This window comes from Trachypithecus francoisi, unplaced genomic scaffold (assembly GCF_009764315.1).
Source record: "Trachypithecus francoisi isolate TF-2019V2 unplaced genomic scaffold, Tfra_2.0 Lachesis_group21, whole genome shotgun sequence".
Lineage (NCBI taxonomy): Eukaryota > Metazoa > Chordata > Mammalia > Primates > Cercopithecidae > Trachypithecus > Trachypithecus francoisi.
In genome coordinates, this window is record NW_022681467.1 from 55,022,146 (window position 1) to 55,044,279 (window position 22,134).

Here is a 22,134-nt window from a genome sequence, read left to right on the forward strand (position 1 = left end):
TATGGTGGTCACTAGCCACATGTGGCTATTTGAATTCATTAAAGTGAAATACAATTTAAAACTCAGTTTCTCAGACACGCTACTACATTTCAAATGCACAATAGCTACATGGGCCTAATGGCTACTGTATTTGTCAATACAAATTACAGAACATTTCCGTCATTGAAGAAGAATCTGTTGGACAGTCTGTGAACCAAGTAGTCAAGACCACATAGCTTAAAACCTAATTGCAGCAACTATCCTTGACTAAGCCCTTGCTATGAGTAAGCATCCTGGGAAGCATTTTGTGCTTCCTCATTTAGTTCCTACAGCAACCTCTGAAGCTAGGCGCATTGTCCTGGAGAGGTGGGGGATGAGGTATGGAGGGATCGGGAGTTGCTCAGAGCTGACCAGCTAGTTAGAGGTTGAGTCCCATGTTCTCCTGGGCACCCCGCAGGGACTTTCCAGATTTTTCCAGGCATGTGCTCTCCAGGCTGGTTACTACAAGCGTGCTTCTCTCTTCTACAGGTACAAAAGGAATTTCTTGCAGAGCTGTGTTCAGCTGAGAGCCAGTAGACTTCGCACGCCAACCTGGGCGCGAAGAAGAAGCCGCCACCCTCCCCAACTCGAGGGAGTGAAGCCAGGCAGGACCCCTGGACAGACCTCTTCAGAAATAGCAGGTAATGCTCTCTTTGGAGGTGCATCCAGACTGGGCACTCGAAGGCACCCGCCCAAGGCATAGACACTGGGGATTCGGGATGGGCAGGAGTCAGCCCCAAGTGCCACACGGGTCAGGCCCAAAAGGGAGAGTGACAGAGGCGTGACATCTATGAGACAATCAAAGTGACCCTAAAGAGTGGGGAGGGCATGCGGTAGAAGACGGAGAATTCAATATTGAGAAGTCACCAACATCCTTGAGTACTGGCCACCTGTGCCAAGCTCGGAACCAGGTGCAGCTTCCCTCTGGGACCCAGGAGAATGTGAATCACAGCTCTTGGTGGCTGTACTTTCACCATCTCTGAAAAGAAAGCTTGTTTAGTTCTCTCTGCAGGGCCATCGTAAAGCTAAAGTGGGTCTGTGGATGGGCTTGAGAGCCCATGTGAAGTAGAAGGATGAGTAGTTCTGTGAAGCTGCAGGGTACATTGCTTACCTGTGAAGCGGTAAGAGGCACACTCTTCACCATGCTCGGAAATGAATAAAGGGCAAACTAAGTGGGGCTGCTTCCTGGAAAAAATGGCTATTTTAAGCTGCAATCACTGGGCAACCGGGGCAAATGGCTCAACTCCTCTGGACCTCAATTTCCTCTCCCTTTCTCCCCTCTCCCCAGCATTAAGGAGCTCAGCCTTAGCCTTGCTTGATTGATTGGGAAAAATGAATACCCTGTGGGAAAGGCTGCAGGGTCCCATCTGGCCAGCAGTGCCTGAATTACCATCCTTCTGTGGTTCATTGTTGTCTGTTTGGCTCAAGGGCTAACCCTGGGCTCTTTCTCATGCTTGAGGTCTTTGCCCTGGGGGATCCTTTGCTGGGGCAACTCCGCCTCCACCTTTGTGTAGCTCCAGTGCCCCCTACAGACAGATGGCACTTGAGTGCTCTCCCCACACCTCTGCTCCCCAACCCCCAAAGCTCTCCAGGGTAGGCAAGGACAAGGACTAGTCTTGCTTCCCAGAGAGAATTTAAATCCAGGCAGGAATTCATCTTACAGTTGGGGCCAGTTGTTGAAGAGGAAAGGTTGTTTTTGTTAAGGAAGGTCAAGGGTCAAGCCCCATGTGGGAGAGGCTGGGATGCAGGGGGGTGGGTAGGTGGAAATTCCATCAGGGAACTGGCTCTGAGCTCTCTTCCTCATCTGTGGCTCTCATCCACACCTCCATCTCCCTCCTCTATATCCAGCGGAATTGCCCATTGCGCTGTGCTTGATACTGCCACGCCCCATGGAAGGCATCTCAGGGCTAAATGCTGGTCTGTTCCACCAGGACAAGAGGGTGTTCTCCCCCATGCAAAGGCCAGGGGACCGTGCAACTCTCTGCTTTATCATTGGGCCTTCTTGTGACAGCCACAGGGGCCATTGATGTCACCTCTGTACTCTCCAGGTGCCCTGTGGATGCCCCTCTTCTCTCCTTAAGAGTTTTCCAATGTATAACCCACAGCTGGGATCCAGGTCCAGCCCAACCCCCTCTGAAATGCCAACTCAGGGCACCTGGGAACTGTGCACAGAATTGTGAGTGTGTAGTTGACTCCCAGAGGTGTGGGAACTCCAAGTGCGAAGTGAGCCCCCGGGGGTCATGGTACTTGCTGTTTGACTCCTCATTCCCTGTTCCCATGGACTCTTCCCTCACTTTTGCCCCCATCAGCTCCAGTTCCCGAGTTTTCCTTTATGGAGTAGAGCTTGGATGGAACCCCTGCTGAGATGCTGGCAGACAGCTGGTAGCCCCTCTACCTAGGAGGTTCTGATGGTCATTGGTGGAATCCAACGGAATCAGCCAGAGCTCTGCCAGTTGCCCCCATGGAGGAGCTTACCGCCAGCTCTCTTCCCAGCACCTTAAGGACAGCCAAATGGAGCTGCTCCTGGAACTCCCCGTCAGCCTCCCTACTTAGCTCCCCAGGCATTGGACTAGGCATTGTGACAGGGAGGGGAACAAAGGTGACCCCTGCTCTCGATAAATGTGGTACAGGACAAAGACAGACAGACTGACCCACTGACCACCCCTTAGCTCAAATGCCACTGGGAATGACATTGGCAGAATGCTTGTCAGTTTGCTTCCCCGGGACATCTCCTGTCTGTCTGTCTAGGATGTCGATGGTCTGTCAGTGTGAGATTCAAGGTGCAGCAACGCCTTGCAGACTCCAGCACAGATGGCCAAGTATTATCATATGCGCAGCATTATAAACACAGGTGCATGACAGTTAGCACATGCTGAGTGCCCATGAGTGTGCACGTGGGTAATGAGTGTTTTCTTGTTGTTCAGCAGAGGACGAGGTCATCTCATTAGTGTTGGGCGGGGGTGGGGGGGAACACAAAGAGGAGGCTCTTTCTGGAAAGATGGGGGTTCTTTTGGAAATCTGGATGTAGGGAGAACAGACAGAGGCTTTCTGGACTGGGGATTGAGTGGATAAAGGCTCAGGGTCAGGAAGAGGGAACATGGGAAGGTCAGATAGAGTGTAGGTGGGCTGGGCACATGCTGGGCCCCCCGAAGACGTGGGACTGCCATTGATGACCGTGTCTCCAGTTGGGTGTCACCTGTATCAGTTTCCTAAGGTAGTTGTAAGAAATTGCCACAAACGTGGTGACTTTGAACAATAAAACTGGATTCTCTCCCAGTTTTGGAGGCCAGGAGGCTCATGCTCCCTCTGGACTTTCTAGGGGATGATCCTTCCTGGCCTCTTTTGGCTTCTGGGGCCTCCAGCTATTTCCTTGGTTTGTGGCCTGATCTACATCTTGTGGCCTCTGCCTGCATCTTCATGTGGACTTCTCCCTGTGTCACTGTGGGTCGTATCTTCTTCTGTCTTTCTCTTATAAGGACACTTGGCATTGGATTTAGGGCCCTCACTAAACATGAGCTTATCTCGTTTCAAGACCCTTAATTTGATGACTGCTTCTGAGACCCTTTTCTAACTCAGGTCATAACCATCCACAGGTTCCATGGACTAGGACCTGAGGGCCATTATTCAACCATCCTTACAGGTTTTATCCTGTCTCTGAACCAACAGAAGTGACCTTAAAATGTGTTTGTAAACAAAAAAGGCAGGGACACACATGGACACTCAGTGCACAAGAATGCACATAATCTGGGCTCTCATTGTTTGTAAACCATTTTTGCAGGAAAGTTCTATTGTAAACCTAATACAATTCAAACAGAATTGCCCCAGCCACTGCCAGCAGGACATGCTCCACACTTGGGGGAACAGTTGTCCAAGTGACCACGGGTAGCCTCCATGCTGATAGCTATGGGGCCCACTGGCTTCCCTTCAGGAAAAAAGTCCAGTGGCCGGTGGGATGGGGTTCGGCAGGGCTGCCATGTATGTGGATGGTGTTTGTTGGAGCTGAGATCCGGCTGTGGCCTGACTTGTCCGGCTCATGCGCTGGCCCTGAGCATGAGGCTGTGTCAGCTGCAGCAGGGACACCTGCTCCTCTCTCCCCTCCACAGGGGACACAGTTCCCAACATGCTCCATGGAAGCGGGCGCCCCTGCCTCATCTGCAGCTTACCCTGCATACTCATGGTGACCCTGGGGGCCTCGGTGTGAGCAGAGAGCCCAGAATGAAAAGCCCTTTCACCCCTTCTTCCCTTCAGTGTCAGGGAAGGGTCCTGCACACTCACCCCATGGACTAATGGAGGAGTCCCAGAGATCCTGAGCTCCCTCCATGCAGGGGAAATCCCACTTCCATACACATCCTGTTTCAACATCAGCATTGCATTGCTTTCTTCACACTTATATTCCAAGAGCAAACTGGGGGCACCAATGAATGGTGAATAAAACCAAATCCAAGGAAAAAATAATTCAGAAACAAAACCTGAATATAGATCTAAGAAACAAGTGACTTTCCGTAGCTCAGATTCCTGCTGGGAACACAGCTGTACCACCCCATCCCCTTACATAGGTAAGAAGGCCCCAGGAATAGCCTGGAATGGTGACAAATGTCTATGCTTTCATGTTTGTTATTTGAGCATCAAGTTGAACCAGGGGCCTACGGCCCTGGCTCCCATTTTCAGAGGCCCTCCTCTCCAACAATTAGGAAGGATGTAGAGGATGTCCACTGCAGGGCAGCTGTGAGCTGCAGGACGTGGTAGAAGCCCCAGCCCAGAGAATATCAATCACCAACTGCTCCTTATTGAAGTGTCAGAGAGGGGACCGGGAAGGCTGGTAGGGCAAACCAGCAAGCTGGGGTTGACAGATCATGATGGACACCATGGAGTCGGAGGGTGGAAGAATGCTTTAAAATAAATACCACTGGAAATCAAAGGGGCACAGGGGTTTTATTACCAGCCCTAGCCAATACCAATATTTCACAGTGGAGTGACAGGCACTCTGAGGGCAGTGGGTATTTGAAGACAAAGCACTGTTACTTCAAAGGAACCCAGAGCTGAGCCTGGCGGTCCACTGCTTACAAACAACTTTCTCCAGTCTCCTTTGACCTGGCACGTCCCGGATGGAGAGATCAGAGCTGGGTCCTGGGTGAGGGAGCTGACCTTGCCTCTCTGTGTGTGTGTGTGTGTGTGTGTGTGTGTGTGTGTGTGCTTGCGCGCGCACATGGGTGTGCTTGTGAGTGTTCCTGTGTTTTTTTCTTTCTGAGGAGAGATGACCTGTTTTCCATGGCGGTACAGTGATGGGGTAATCTGTTTTGGGTGACCCAAGGGGCTGTAACTTGGGGAAACTTGGTAGAATCCAACAAAGAAATTGAGACAGATCTTTGTGTGTCGGAGGGGCAGGGCGCGGGGTCGGGGGTGTGGGATTTCTCAATTTAAAGGTAGAGAAAAACCTTAGATCCTAATCCTTATAGGCCAACTAGAATCAGTAAAACATTCAGAAATAAGAGGTCATGAATGCTTTTGTCCAGGGACTGAAATAAGACGTGATAACTGATAATTTTGTCTTCTTTATTTTTTGGAGACACTTCCTGTCAATAACTTAAGAGGATGATGCAGAGAGGATTTCTTTAAAAAAATATTTTTAAAAAAGATGTTTAATTTTCCTCTCTCCTAAACTATTCCAAAAGCATGGTTCTAATCATTTGAATTAACAGATGGCTTGGCAGTGAAGTCATCTGAAAGCAGAAGGCCAGAGGAGTTATGAAGGATAAAGACCTAATGTATAAGATTGGACATTGATTGGAGTCTATGAGACTCCCCGGACAACTGAGTCTTTTTCCCCTAATCCTAAATCCAGTAGTCCATTCCATCCAAGTTTCCAGCTAGTTGGTGTAGGAAACTTGAAATTTCTTTTAAAATATCAACTAAGGTGTATTTCCCAGGCACCTCAGGCTGTGTGACTAAGAATGGACAGAAGTTTTGCTATTTTAAAGAACATCCTTCCTCATCACATTCGCTTTAGGATAAGGGCTGAGGGGTGCATTTAATCTCATAGACTAGGGCTGTCTCATTGAAGAGATTGGTAAAAAAGTTTTTAGCTATCAAGTCATTGATGTGCCAGGGAAAACAGGCATCTACCTTATAATCCAGATGTTCTTTATGGAACACTCCAGTCATAAGGTTGGCTGGTTAGGTAGGAACATGATAACCTTCCCTAATAGACTGACTGCTGGTAAATTTAGACCCCATTCAATTCTCTGTCTCCTTGCCTACCCTCACATCCATCCATGCCCTTCAGATTAATTTTTGCAATATCATGTAAATTGATCGCTAAGTGAAATTGCAAATTGTGCTCAAGATGTTGCATTTTGTGAAATTGATAGAAAAGACCATTGGCAGCCTGCTGATTCACACCCACTGGCAGAATCAGACTAGGTGACAAATGAACAAGAGAAGAGTGACAAAGATGATAACTGCAGAAGAGTGACTTGAATATCAGAGGCTTAAGAGAAGTCTTTGGAAAAATTGATGAAGCTCTATAATTTTTTTAGGAGGGGTATCCTTCTTGATGACCTAGCAATTAAAGTAAATGCAAGGTAAATAGTCCATTGGTCTACCCTACAATTTTATGTAAAAATGTATGTCCTCATCAATACTTGACTAAGTTTTGTTGATTTTTAACAATTAGCTCATAGTTTGCCATTATAACCTCCAAAATGGAGGTTTTATTTTTATATTTGTAGACATATTAGCTTATTTTCACAACTTTTGGTTTGGTCGTTTTTCCAGACAAATTCTCAAAGTCCTTAATACTATTCACTGTGAAATTGTGGTATTGCGAATGAATTGTGAATGAATTAATTTTAGGTGGCCTTTCCCCTGTAGCAATGATCTCAACTAAAGAAGACCTTATTTACCAAGCTGCTAGGTCATCTCCTCCATGTGTGCATCCAGGGGCCTAGCATTGTAGCAGGTCCCCAATAAATGTTTGTTGAATGAACAATTTAACAAACATAAGTTTCTTTACCTTGAGGTTCCTGTAGCTTAGTCTCAGATGAAAGCACAAGCAAAGACCAGCCCCCAAATCTTCTTTGAGCATGAACAAGAGCGAGCATGCCACCTGGAGTCTTGGTTTCTGAGTGTGCGTCGTGTCAATGATGGAAAAACCCAGTGGGTATCCAGTGGGATGGCAGTGGAGGAACCGTAAAATTTAACTCTATGGAATCACCATTCCAACCTTAGGAGTCATTTTATGTCACCTCTGTTTTATGGATGGAAGCTCTGGGGAGGTAAAAGTAGTGATGGAACAGCTAATGTCGTTTCCATGCCTTTTAACCTGACGTCCTCTCCCACACTAAAGTGGGGTCATGTTGTAAAGGGTGGTGAGGTTCATTTCCAAAGCCGGCCCCCAAGGCACAATCCGTATTGTCAAAATTATCTTTGAGAATCCTGCAAATCTATCATAAGGGTACGATTTGTGTATACAACTCTGAACAGAAATTCTCGCGCACAATATGTTTGAGGACTGCTGAGATGAAAGAAGGAAAGAAAAAAGGCCATCCATCCATGCAGGCAGCTTTGAAGATAAACAGCAAATCCTCTCACTGGAGAGGGGTATGAGAAATTCCCAAGTATCCCTGCTTCATTGCGTGGTGTGTGCCATTTTGTTTTAGCATTAAACCTCCAAAACTGCTGTGACATCTTAATGGATTGAGTTGTTGTGGTGAGGATTAAGCAAGAGAGTGGAGTTGTGTCTTCTTGGGTCAGGGAAGGGTGAGCTTCAACAGTCAGGGTGTAGGTTAAATGCATGTGTGATGGGACTGAGTTGCCAATTCATTTCTCACCTGGAACACCTTTCTTATTCTAGCATAGGAGCTGGGGGCAGTTTTCCCCGGAAAGCTACTCCATGTCATCTTCGGTCAGCTGGTGCCACTCAGTCAAAAGCCATGCCTTCTAGCCTAAGGAGAAATTCACAGCAAATCATGTCTTGAAAATGTTCTTTCCACTGTTTTCCCAGTTAGAGTCTCGCTTAGAAAGACAAGCTTCGCATGTATGTGTATGTGTCTGCACGTGCTCACGTGCTGCTGTGTCATTTTTCCATTAGAAAAAGCAATTGAAAATTACACATCCATACGAAGGGCGACGCTACCTAAGCAAAAGCTGCTGAAGATTCTCTGTAGTTGTGGTTACACAATTTCTGATGAGGTCACTGCTCTGAAATGATTATTTTTCAGAATGTGGGGAGGTGGGGGGATGAAGGCAACATCATTGATTTTGTTTGTATTTCAACTGGGACGTCCTGTTCTCTGTGATCCTAATGCCCATCGACATACAGCCTTATTATCATTCTCCTAATATGATAGTTATTGACCCTTGGGCTGCAAAAAGTAGTCTCATAAATAGATTTGTCCTGTTTTTATATTTATGTGCACATCTCCTTCTAGCCGATGACATATCAGCTTTGTAAAAAATTATTATTATTGAAAACCTCTGTGCTAAAAGTTCCATTAACTGAGACCTGTTCTATTTACTTGAATGCTTGGGTACATTAAAACATTCCGTGGTATAAAGAGTGCTCTTATATATTTCCTTAGAAACACATTTTGCGGAACTGAATGGAGAACATTGATGTGGTTGAGGTTAATTATTTGGGCTTTTGCTGGGCACATTGGATGTCGTGCCGCTTCTCCTGGTACACAGACTAAAATTGGAACAGTGAAGAGGAGCTGAGTGTGGCCCTGTGCCCAGATGACACATCTGAAGTCATATTGATTGAGGGAGATGTTTTATTGAACGATAAGACTACATTGAGTTTATGGTTTTGCAATTTCCTGCAGCTGGCATGGTTTATAACAGTAAACACGGCGAGGTTCAGGGCTATATTTCCAATGGAGATTTTAGAAAACTCTCTCAATAACTAAAATCAGGAGGCGCTTTCAATTTAGGAAGGTCAGACACATTTATTCCCTTGGGCAAACCTGTGATGAGTGACTTTTATCCTCTTTTGGCAGATGGAGAAACTGAGGCTTAGAGAGTTGTCCGGTGACTTGCCCAGAGGCACCCAGAGGATTGATCTAGGGATCAGCACTGATTCCTAAATTGAAATCATCTAGGTGCCACCTTCAGAACTTTCGTTGCATCTGCATGTCACCTATGTGATTCTTATTTTTACCCCTACGTGCACTTACAAAAAAAACTTAGGTCCATTTATTTCAAAGAGAAGCTGTTTATCGAGACTGAAAATGAAAAGTTAATATTATGTACCATTAAGGGAACATTGCAAAAATATAAACACTACAATGCTTTTGGTATATAAGTTCCAGGCAGAATCTGTTGTGAGCTGAAGTCCGTGAGCCCTAGGAATACTCCTGCTAAAAAGAGATTTGGAAGTGTTAGGGAAGCATTCAAGATGCATTAGCACCTAGTCAAGACTTTCTTCTTTCCTTAGTCAGAAGATTAACAGAGAATAGAAGAGAGAACAGCTTCATCACTGTGCAATTCAGTTTTATTTAACTTTTTGCTTATGAATCACCTAAAATAACCACCAACCCCCGCACCCTTCCCTGGGCCCCACTCTTGGAGGGCCATATCCCCCTTTTTTCTGTCAGTAGGATCCTCATTGACTTCCATTGTTTCATCTAGAATTTCCTCAACTTTTGTAAGGCCTTGACCTGTATGAATTTAAACCACTGAACCAATTCAGCAGAATTGGCTGCAGAGGCCATGGGCAACATTCTGCAAAGACCCTCCTGGAAGACCCTTCCCTTCTCTGCTTCATTGGGCTAGCGTGAGAGACACTTGCCAAGAGTTTCGGAGGCAGCCTGGATCCCTGCATTTCTTATTGATTGACCGATGGATTGAGATGGAGTTTCACTCTGTCGCCCAGGCTGGAGTGCAGTGGCGTGATCTCGGCTCACTGTAACCTCTGGCTCCCAGAAACTCTGCATTTCTAAGATTCTGGGACACTGATTGGGAGCCCATGGTGGGCATGCTGCCTGTGGCAGGAGGAGGTGGTACACACGTGATAGATGGCCAGTGTGCCAGGGTGCATGGGGGATGGGCGCAGGTGCAGCAGAGGCTCACAGGATGGCACGCGTGATAGATGGCCAGTGTGCCAGGGTGCATGGGGGATGGGCGCAGGCACAGTGGAGACTCACAGGACCGGGCATCACCTGCAGGGCTTCTCAGGCCTCAGTCGGGGCCTGAAAATTTTTCCTGAGAACAACAGGGAGCCACTGAAGGGTGAAGGGCAAGGTGCAGATAATCCCATTTAGGTTTTCTAAAGTTCACTGTAGACACGCAGTGGAGCAAGAATTGGGGTAAACAGAGTGGGTATGAGGTGACTGATTAGAAGACCACTGATAGGCGGAGCACCTTTGTTCTTAAAAAAAAAACATGGAAAAAGTGATGCTCCACATAGGGGAGCAAAAAAGTTAATTATTAGTTTTCAATTATACATGTAATCATGAATAATACTTATCTTAACACATTAAAATGCAATACATAAGGCTGATGTTCAGTTTCACCACTACCCCATTCTAATACCATCCTCAGGTAAAATGACAGTTTGGAGTCTGGAGTGCATCTGACAGATCTGCATCTCTCTCTCTCTCTCTCTCTCTCTCTCTCTCTCTCTCTCTGTGTGTGTGTGTATGTGTAACACAGCAGCATCACATTGCATATCTCATTGCACAACTTGCTCTTTTTACTCAAAAATGTTTTGTGGTTCCACATTATGAATACATGTAGATTTATCTCAACTTCCTGAACAGGGACAGAGTCCCTCTGGGTGGGAATACTCTTATTTATGAAGTCATTCTCCTATTAATGAAGAGTTTGGTCATCACCAGTGTTTCACGCATGATGCTCCTTGGACACACTGTTCATATCTCCTTAGCTCAGCAGGGTTTGCTCTGGGGAATAACCAAGAAGAGAAATTGCCGGGTCTTTAAGTGTTGTGTTGCACATTTTTAATAGCCATTTTCAAATTGCTTCCCAGTTTATACCCCTACCAGTAGCATATTAAATACCACTCCTTTCCTCCAGCTTATAAAACTTTTTCTTCTTTTCCCCCTGGATGAGTAATGCTACCTTCTATGCCTGTGGACGGGACAGCCTTTCTAGCCCTCCTTGCTTCTCACTAGGGGTCTCTTATCCATTTCGTCCGTGGAAGGCTGGCATTCTCTAGTAGAAAAAAGAACATGGAGGGACGATAAGTTTTTTTTTTTTTTTTTAAATAACAGGTGTGTTTCTCTTGACCAGACGTTATGTCCACTGGGCACAATTTGATGTTCTCACCAAATATTAATAGATTTGTTCCTCGGCAGAGGCACGATGGATCAGCCTGCTCTGGGGGCACTCTGTCACTGCAAAGGACACCAAGGCCTTCCTCTGTGCCCAGCCAATTCATTAGACCCGGTTAGCAATTTGCAAAAGAGATGAGTTGATCTGCAGGCTGCTGAGGCCCAGTGTTACTCAGCTGTCTCCCAGAAAGCTCAGAGAAGCCCCGGCCTCCCGGGAGCCTGAGAGAGCAAACACTAATATGCGAGGCTTTAGGCAGAGGCTGAGCAGAGCCATCATTCCTCATTATAAACAGAAGCCGGAGAGATGAATTTCTCAGCCCTTCCTGGGTTAGGGTGGGATTTGGGGCCACAGTCCAGACTCCTGGGATAAAATGAGAAGGCTCACAAAGCTGGGGCTGCCAATAAGAGAGCAGTGTTTCTTTTTTCAAGCTTTTATTATTCCCAAACAGATTCCCTGGTTATCTTATTTTGAAATGTTGCTACTGGAGGCAGAACTTTAAACTCTGCATGCCTGTGTTAGGAGGGACTCTTTGGGGTGTGAGGAAAAGAGGCTCGATTCAAATTGGCTTAGACAAACAAACAGAACCCAATTCATTATCTCACGGAACAATGAGAACTGCTTCAAGCTCAGCTGGGTCCAGAGGCTCTGTAGGTGGGTGTTCGTCTCTCTCCATCTCTGGGCAGCTCTGGTCCTGCCCAGCTGTTCCATGCTTGCGTTAGTGTGACCATTTTTTTTTTTTTTAAATAACTGAGTCCCCAAACTCAATCTGACTGGCCTGGTTTAGTCATGTGGCTGTCCTTGACCCCGTCACTGGGGATGTTGAATGGCCAGGTATGGGTCCTGCACCTGTCCTTGTACTGAGGGTTGAGTTGGGGCCATCTCTGCTACAGCCATTAAGAGGAGTCTGAGGAGGGGAGAGCACCTGAGTTCATGAGTTTGAGACCAGCCTGGGCAACATGGTGAAACCCCCTCTCTACTAAAAATACAAAAATTAGCTCGGTGGCATGCACCTGTAGTCCCAGAGGTACTTGGGAGGCTCAGGTAGGAAAATTGCTTGAACCCAGGAGGTGGAGATTGCAGTGAGCCGAGATCGCGCTACTGCAGTCCACCCTAGGTGACAGAGTGAGACTCTGTCTCAAAATAAAAAATACAAAATAAAAAGAATAAATGATAGATGGTTCCCCCTAAAGAAGGGGGGTCAGGCAGGTAATCACAGCAGATGTCCCCTCTTCCTTCATGCAGACCTGGGGAAACCATCTTACTCATGGCTTAATGCAATTAGGTATGCATTTGTGAGCCACTGAGTGTCTTTTGAAGCTCCATGAGAGGGGAGGAACAGAAGATGGCTTGAGCCCTCACCTCAAGGAGCTTAGGAACCAGTTGGTGGAGCAAAACACCTTTGTGAGACAGATGAGAGTCACGCGGCCTGAGGGTCCCAGGCAATCACTGGGGCCTGTTCTGTGCCAGGCAATGTGTGGGAGCAGGAAGACAGGCAGACAAGAACAAGACATGGCCCTTGTCCTTAGGGAGAGCCCAGTGTGGCAAGGGGAGCCGGCAGAGACTGGTAAACAAGTCATTACAAATGCAGTGCGGTGAGCTTGCTGATATGATTAAGCTTCCAAATGAGGGATCCTGACAAGGCTGGCTGGAGCGGAGAAGGGAGAGTGTGCTAGCATAAACAGGAGCATGGGGAGGGGCACACTTCTGACGCTCACCCCAAAAGCTCCTCCATCTGGCCCCCCACTGCAGAAAGAAGTGTCAACAGGGCATGTGGAGAACTGAAGGCTGTCACTCTTTATCATGCCTTCTTTCGTCCCTCGATCATAAAGAATTTTTGCCATATACTCTAAACTGCTGGGAATGGAGCACTTAACTACTATGTACTTATTTATCTAAAATGCTAAGTGTTTCCCTTAGCAATCACTAATAGATTCCTGTAGAAACAGAGTGCCATGATTAGAATTCTGATTTCTGTGCCCACAGGAGCTGGGAAGGCAACAATAGGTAGTGCACTAATGACGGGTTCATTGGGGAGGTGGGTGGGCAGGACGATACAGTCATTGAAGGAGAAGGTTGAAATATGGGCATTTTAAAGATAAATATGTGTTTATGTTAAAAGTTGAGAGAGAGAGAGAGAGAAAAGAGGAGAGGGAGGGAGAGAAATTCTCCTAATCCTCTTCAATCCCATACCTGAAATGGGGACGGTTCTGCTTTGGAAAGACTTTCTGAAAACCATTCTCACATTTGAGTTGGAAGACCCCCTTCTCAGCAGAGGGCCACAAATGAATCCTGAGTTTTGTTCTGGAATTTTCCTATGCAACGTGCTGGAACCAGTAGCCAAATAGAATCAGAGGATGAGGCAGGAAGAAAAATGAGGATCTCAGGCATGGAACTCAACAGGCTACAAATGGGACACAAAGGGCATGACTCATCCTCAACAAAATCACGGAGGCACCAGGCACACCTTGCGGGGTCTGTTTCCCTGACACCCACCTGCTGGCTGGGCTTCACAAGGGGCCAGGCCCTTTTGGTTTTGGAGGCAGATGAGCCTGTAGGATTAATTCTAACTAAGGTGTGAGTGGAGCCTGGGGAGAAGTAACTTTAGGGGCTACAGAGAGAAACCTTCAGTGACACTGACTCATAATGGGAAGGCGATTCTCTTCTCAGCTCCCTCTCAAGCCTCTTGATCATGCCATGGAGAAAGTCTTGTTTCGATTCCATCTTTAACACTTGCCTAAACCCCTTCCTAACTTTCCTTTTAATCAGAGAGAAAGAGGTTAGGTCTCAACATCTAGCTAGAGTTTGAGAACACAATTCTGCTTTTATTGTTATTTTTACAGAAGAATCTGCTCCTTCTGATGCCAGACACTCCAAAGTCTCCTCAACCATCTTACTCCATTAACCTTGGAAAGCCAAATGTTTCCCTTTCTCTCTCTCAGCCTCCTTTGAGGCCAAGGCGGGTACAGGATAAATAATTTTGCTTTCTGGATTTAGAGGAATTGGTTTGAGTTTTGACTTTTACTAGTTCTTTGGGCAAGATTGTTCCTTCTCCTTGTCTCAGGTCCTCATCTGTAGAATGGGCCTGGAGTTTCTGAGTCCATAGTTCATTTAATCTGATGCCCAAGAACCCCATGAAGCCTGTCTAGGAATACCTGACTCATTTGCCCTTAAGACTGAAGAGAGGCTCAAGTTACATGAGACAGTGACTGTGAAAGTGCTGTGTGAACTACAAAGGGCTTTACAGTGTGTGGTTATCATGGCTGGGAGCTAGCAGGGGTGAGCATGTGCTGAATTTTCACCCCAGGTCTGGACAAGACGTCTTCAAGCCAAAGGAAGGAGTCAGTAAAGGGTGCAGGTCCATACTTCCCCGGGCAGGGAGCTCTTGGGGATTCGGGAGTACATTTGGGGACGGGGACCTTGAGTTTGTGCTACATGCATGCCTATTGTGCTCTTCCTGCCGGGGTGAGACCTGCCCTCAAGGTTGAGAAAATAACGAAACTGGAATAATCCTCCAAGCTCCAACTCGTTCCAGAGGCCTCCCTGGTAATACTGTGCTCTGGTAGGGACCCCATCGTCTTCTAGGTAAATAGTTCACAGTGGCCCTCACCCCACTGCTGGCTGCTGGCAAGGAGCATGGGGAATCTGCTCCAAAAACAACCACTGCTTCCTGCAGTAGCATTTTGAGAGTTTCCTCCAAATGTTTTTCCTCATCTAATTTTCAGTATGGCCCCATGGGGTCAGGAGGTGATGTGTGGCCAGCCCTGTCCTAATTAGGAGTCTTGCCCAGGTTCATACGTTGAGGAAAAGAAATGCAAGCTCAGTTCCAAGGTTTTTTCCCTTGCTAAAACTCTTAAATTTTTGGCTTGCTTATTTCCTTAACTTCCAAAGGACATGAAAAGTGATTTTTGTACCACCCTCCATATAGACATTAGCGATCATTTTCAGTTTTCCGGTTTTGCTAGGAGGCACCTGGCGTGCCGGGAACGGACAAAAGCCATTTTTCTAAGTACTAGCGTTTGAAATTATTAAGTGTTCATTAAGCACCCCCGGGTGCAAAGCACTCTCAGAGATGTTTATTTCTCAATTTTCCATAATTTCCTTATTTTTTTTCCCCTAGCTAAAGGCAGATTGAAAAATGAACTCAGTGCATTGGAGTCTGAATCATAGTTAATGTGCGACGCCCCCTCCCTTAACTGCGCTGTTTTCTTTCTGCCTCCTCCTGTCTCCTGGCTTATCAATCTGATAAAGTTCTTTTTAACCCCTACTCAGGGGCTGTAACTTTTGCTTTATTCCCATGGCATGGCAGCAAGCGATCAACGCAGAGCCCCGAACCCCACTCGCCCCACGGGCTGGGCTGGGCGGGGGGTCGAGCTCAGCGAAGCCTCGAGAAGGCTGCAGGGCGCCCGGGCGGGCGGCGGGGCGGGTGCGGACCCCTGCCTGGGCGCTCCCGAGACCTCCCCACCCCGGTGGGTGGGCGCCTGGGGGCCTGGAGAGCCGCCTATTCACGTGGACGCTTCTGGAAGAACACAAAGCCCGGGCCCCCTCCGCCCCCGCCAGCGCCGAGCCTCAGTCTTGCAGGAGCAGAGAAAAAGGCTCTGTTTTTCTCTCTCCTTTTTTTTTTTTTTTTGACAACAACCTCACATAACCTCAAAAGTTACCCATGAATTTACCAAAACTTTTTATGAAACTATTTTAACCTCTGGTGGGGGTTAAAAAACAAGCCTTGTGAATTTATTACCCGGAAAAAAGCGCAGCGGGCTGGGGTTTACAGCAAAGCCGCCTTCCAAGCTCCGTGGGGGCCCCCTAGCGCCCGCCGCGGGTACCGCCGGCCCCGGGCTCGCTCCTCGCTCCGCGGCGCCGCAGGGCCTGGGGTCGGCCTGGGCGGGAGGCGGGCGGACCCCAGACCCAGACCCGTGCCATCGGGGGCACCTACTCTGAACACCAGGGACCTGGCGGTACCAATTTATTTTATGTTTATAGGGGTTTCCGTGGTAGAACCAAGGGGGCAGGCTGAAGCCGAAGGCAGGGAGAGTAGGGTTTTGATCCGAGTTCCTTGGCTTCTGGAAATCGGCTGGGACCCCCGCTGAACAAGCGACTGTCGTCACGGCCTCCGCACCAGACGACCCCAGCCTGTGGATAACGTTTCACTGCCCGCACATAAACACCACCCAGAAATGCAAGAGTAAGAATGTTCACGAAGAAGGGAGGCAGGAGCCCCAGCTGAGAACAGGAGGAAGCGGGAAGGGGGCTTTGGAGGAGGTCGGAGAAGGGGGGATTATTTCAGTTTCCCGGGACCAAAGGGTGAGAGATGGGGGTGAAAGAAGAAAAAGGACAAAACGGGGTGCCGAAGGCTCTATTGGGTGCTGCCTGTCCGCAGGGATGTAAAGCAGAATCCAGGATTCTGCCGCGAAATGCAGGTTCCCAATCGCTGCACAATGACCAGGACTCTCGGACCCTTCGCTTGCCAAGTGTGTGCGATGGTTCCTTCCTCTCCAGGTTGCAGACACACCGGTTCTCTTTCAGAACTAGCCATGTTTTTTACAAACACATGGAAAAATATTAACAAGCAAACGTTTTGACAGAGAGATGCGGGAGTGAGCCGGCAGCAGCCTCCCAGCAGAGGCAGCGGTGCTCCAGCAGCTACGGGAACGGGCCTCGGAGGAAAGCACTCAGGCTCACGGCAGAGTCTCACCACCTGTAGTCATGGGGTCCTAGGGATGTGTCTCAGCTCTTCTATGCCTCGGTTTCCCCATCTTTAAAATGGGGGTGATAGTAACACTACACAAAATACATCTGGAATTTGAAAGAGTGCTTTGAATCATAACAGCCTTGGCTGTTGTGTGGTGAGAAGGCCAGCTGGCTGGTATTCATCTAGCTCTACAGGGAAGACAGAACCTAGAATTTTACGTTAAGTAAAATCTCTCGGTTTTTACAGGGTGCTAATTTAAACACACATACACACACGCACGGACGGGCACTTGCACACATACCCCATCTGGGCCCAAATACAGTCAGCTAGTCTGAGACCTTTACTTCAAAGGCTGCCAGGAGGCCACGGGACAGGAGGGAGGAAGGAAGGAGTCACCTCTCCCTGTCATCCGCCACCCCCGCATCCAGGTCACTTGAGCCAAACACTGAAACCAGTGTGGCCAGCGCTCTTTTGGGGGTGGATGGATTACGGGGAACCATGTCCTCCTTTTCCATTCCCCCTGGGAGAATATAGGAGGGCACCCACTTTAAGTACCCTCACACCAGGAGGCCTTCAGAAGCTGCCTTGGAAATGTGATGGTGCGTGGCGGGTGGGGGGACTTCCTCTTATTCCTGGAGACCCCGCTTCCCCTCTTATCAAGTATGTGCCCTGCGCGCCCGGCTTCTCACCAGTCAAGGTACCTCGCCACCTGGTTGCTTCCAGGTGCTGTGGGCTTCTCATCCGTGGTTTGGTAGCATCCTCTTCCAGGCTGACTTCTCATGTGTTCCAGGAGGCCAACACTCTGCTGCACCCTAGGGCAGGAGAGCACTGGGTGGGGGGTGCCTCTTCTGCCTCATCCCATCCCAGCCTTCCTTCGTCCCCTCCTGATGGCTTTACCCTGATCATCTTATACTCTAATTGCCCAATTGTCTTGACAAATCTGGCTGTTCTTTGCACATCATCCAGCTCTGGTAGCTTCATTCATTCAAGCATCCATGCATTCAGCAGCTGTTTGCTAGGCAACTACTGGGCATTAGACATTGTTTCTTGAGGGGCAAATCAAGCACATTTCTCTGACTTCCCATTGTTTCTTAAAATGTTGAGGCTTTGCAGTTTAACAGAGAAGATTTAAGAGTTGCTCAATCTAATAGAGAAAACAACAGGTATTACTTGCTACAGTGATTCCAAAAGGGCAGCCCAGAGAGACATGTATTCTCATTTATCTTTGTCCAAACAAATATGTTGTTGATTTTTAAAAGTCCATAAACTACTTGTTGAAAAGTAGTTGGTTGTGTATGTTTTAATATGAAAACAATATTTTTAAAAATTGCTCCCTGGATTCGTAGGGTTTTTAAATTTTGTAATTTTTTTTTTTTCCTTTTTCATTCTGTAGAGTAGAATACTGCATGCTTCTAAGTCGCGGGGGAAAAGCTCTTTATTAGTCTTTTCATTAGTCTATATCTGTTGTGTTCCATTGTGTTTAATTTCAATTAATCTGGATTCATTTAAGTAATATTTCATTATAGATTCAATGCATATATATATATATTTTAACTTAAGAAATGGGGAACATTTTTTGGTCAGTTTTAAGTAACTCTGCATTAAAGCTAAGAAAACCCACTTAACGTGGTTTACTCTGGAAGTCTCCTTGAAGACATTGTTCTTTTTTATTTTGTTAGGTTTTATGTTTACCTTTCCCAATCTTGCCTTGGATTTTCCACAGCTGGTTTTGCAAGACTTGCTTTGGTCCTGACAGCTCGAGTCTTTCAGTGCTTCTGAGGACGCAGGGCATATTTCTTCTTTGCTTCCCGTTTCACCACTCAATAAATTTGTGGAGTCACCAAGCAGTCACCTGTGTAGTTTGATAAGGCAGAAAATGATGATTTCTCCATTATTTTGCTTAGAAGGATGAGAAACTAGATTAATCAATGTCTGTTGGAAATGCCTCTTTATAGAAAAGACTGGCTTCTTTCATCAGAGTCATGATTTGTGGCTCATATGCAGACACATTAAATGGTTTTCCAGGGGGCAGGAGCAGACAATCAAACTCTGAAGTTTAAGTCTGTCATTAGATGACGTGAGGTAAACTTTAGGCCACCTTTAATATGGTTAGGAGGGTGGTGGGGGTCAGCAGGCCTCCATGGAGTTCCCCCATCTCATTCTCTGGGGCATCAGGGAAATTGTGCAATGTCTGTAAGAGTTAGGAGAATATTTTGGTATGGGTTATCATTCTTGGTAGAAAGAGACTAAAACCCAGCTCAGAAAGGCTTAAGCACAAAAGGGAATTTGTTTGCTCATGTGATGAAAGAGCCCAGGGTAGCTCCAGCTGGATCCAGGGATGTAAACATTGTCACCAGGACTCTGTTGATCCCTCTTCAAATCAGAGTAGACTTTCCTCTGGGTTGCCTTCATCCCTAGGCACATGGTGGCCCCATGGCCCTGGCTTATATCCTATTTACTTTCTGTTCAAAATCCCAGCATCAGTGTGGGTCTTATGCCTGGCCCCGAACCTTCTACTTGGCCAGGCGGGTGAAATATGCTCACTCCAAGAGATGAAAAGGAGTGGTCCTAAGTCTCCTTCAGGGATGTTCCCTGAAGGAGAATTGAGGTGGGGCGTGGCTGCTGAACGCACAGCACAGTGTCGATCACAGCCTGATCTGCTTCCTAATGGGTAGAGGTGCTCAGTGATTTGCTCAGCCAGCAAGCTGCCTTTTCCATGTTTTGTGCTACAGGTGATGTTGGTAGTAGATGCTGTTGGTGTCCTGCCTAGAACCCCTCTCCACCAGGCCAGGCCTCCACCCATTCCCATCTTTGTCTCACCCCTTCCTGCTTCTCTTATTCCCTCCACATTTTTCTTGGGAGTACCCCCTTAATAAATCACTTTCACAAGAACCCAAGTTATATGTAAATCATGAAATGCAGCTCTTTCTCATTCATGCCAGATATAAGGCTATCCCCTATTTTCTCAACACAAAGACTGAAAATTTGGCGGCCAACCCGAAATATATAAAGATGTAGAAGAAAAAGGCAAATTTCTACTTATAATATTTAGTTTATTAATCTAGTTGCCTATGTCCCTTTAAATCATGCATTACATAAAATCTTAGTTTGGGGACATTATGTTCTCTGCTCACATTTTGCAAAGCAATTCTAGCTGAACTTGTAGCAGGCATCTTTGATAATGTCTTTGTCATTACCAGAGCCACTTGTTTGAGTCATCTAATAGAGTTTTCAGAGCATAGCATTTCACTTTCATCCCAGCTCTTTGAGATGTAGTCCTTTCAGAATCCAAGTACAACGCCGTACTAGAAATCTACCCACAGCCAGAAGCACCCATTCGCCTGACATTAGGTCAGTCACTTTCATTTCCCCTGTAGGTGCCTATTTGCAGTTTCCAGCAAATAAACATGTTCTCTTTTGCTTTTTAAATCAGTTTTTAAGAGATTGGTTTACAACAGCATCCAATGCTTACTTATAATTGTATCCCAAATGCTCAAGAATAATGACGAAATTTGTGTTAAAGGTTCCCCTTCCATCACCTTTTTCTAAACCAATTTTCTCAGATGATGTCTATAAGTGACCCAGACCAGCACTGAATGGCGTCATTTCAGGCTAATATATCTTCCCAAACAGTATTTTGTAATTCAAAATGAAGTAATTGAGAGAGTTCTCTGTAAAATGGGAGCCTTTGTATGAATTCGATTTTTAAGGTAACTATTTTCTGAGATAAATTTTGGAGGAAAAATCTCTTACACTGAGGCATATCTGCTCCTTAGTATAATAGATGCTCTGAGATCTCATTAGAGGGGTTGAAATGGGACCAACTCCACTTGCTTGACTCAGATGTAACATTTGGAAAGTAAAATAACATTTGGCTGGACATGGAGAAATGCCTTATTTATTTTAATACAAACAGCAATAGAAAAAGACCTAGTATCTACTTGAAGGATCCAGTCATACAGGGATATTTGGGAGCAACTCTATTTCCTCATGCATTATTTTAAATAATCATTTATTTTGACCTTCATTGTTTTAAATACCCTCAAACTTCAGTTATATTGATTCCTCATCCGTATTATAATTGTTTTCCATTGTCTTATATTGTGTAATAAGAATAGTAGTAGGAATAATCTTAGCTAACACCATCATAAACACCTCAGTGGGGTGTTTATGATGGATCAGTCACTATTTACGGGCCCTTTTTCTTTCTCTTTTTGAAAAAAATATAAGTGCCATAATGATAGTCATTTTAAAGATGAGAAAACATGCTTAGAGAAGTTAAGTGACTTTACTGGAGGTTACAGAAAAAGCAAGAGCTATGAATCTAGGAAGTCTGACTCTGGACCCTTGTTATGAAACACTGGGCTTTCCATTTCAACCACGTAGGTTATAGTGATGATTGCAAATAAATATTCAGAAAAAAATTTAATAAAAATATGCGTATTAATCACCATAAATATATAACATCCGCATGTTATATATCAAAGGTACCACAGGTATATTTGTAACACAGCAGTATCTACTTTCTATCAAATGTATGTTTGCCTGTTATGTAAGTTAGACGTTGTTGTATAGCAAACCACCCGAAAACTCAGTGTCTCATGACAACATGTGTTTATTACTGCTCATGGATCTCTGAGTCAGCTAGGTATTGCGCTGGTTTGAGCCTGGCTCAGCTGATCTTGCTCGGTTTGCTCATTCATCTGTGGAGCCAGCTGGGGGAAATGCTGGTAGGTTGATGGGGAATTGGCTGGTCTAGGATGGCCTCACTCACAGGCATGGAAGTTAGTTGGCTGCTGATAGCCAGCCAAGTTCCATGCAGCCAACCAACTTCCATGCTGCCAACCAACTTCCATGCTTGTGAGTGAGGCCATTCTAGACCAGCCAGTAGGGGGTAGAAGACCAGCCAATGGGAACATCCTAGGCCTAGTGAGGCCAACCTAGACCAGGCAGTGGGGGTGAAAGAACCTTATGTCTTCCATCCTCCTATGAAGGCTGGGCATGGTGACAGAGAGAGGAGAGAGAGGGCAAGCGAGTGAGCACAGGAGCACAAAGGCCTCTTTAAAAATTGATATATATTAGTTGCACATTTTCTGCAGTCCATGTGATATTTTGATACCTGCATACAATGTGTAATG

General features: G+C 46.3%; 1 protein-coding gene across 4 annotated transcripts in view; it reads left to right on the top strand.

The window, feature by feature from the left end:
• The window catches only part of ZNF831 (zinc finger protein 831), a 118,626-nt gene that overhangs the window by 65,910 nt on the left and 30,582 nt on the right, over nt 1-22,134 (top strand). For all 4 annotated transcript variants that reach the window (XM_033186929.1, XM_033186930.1, XM_033186932.1 and 1 more), the window contains one exon: nt 508-659. In XM_033186929.1, the coding sequence (XP_033042820.1) occupies nt 508-659 (152 nt within the window). The remainder of the gene's footprint in view (nt 1-507; nt 660-22,134) is intronic.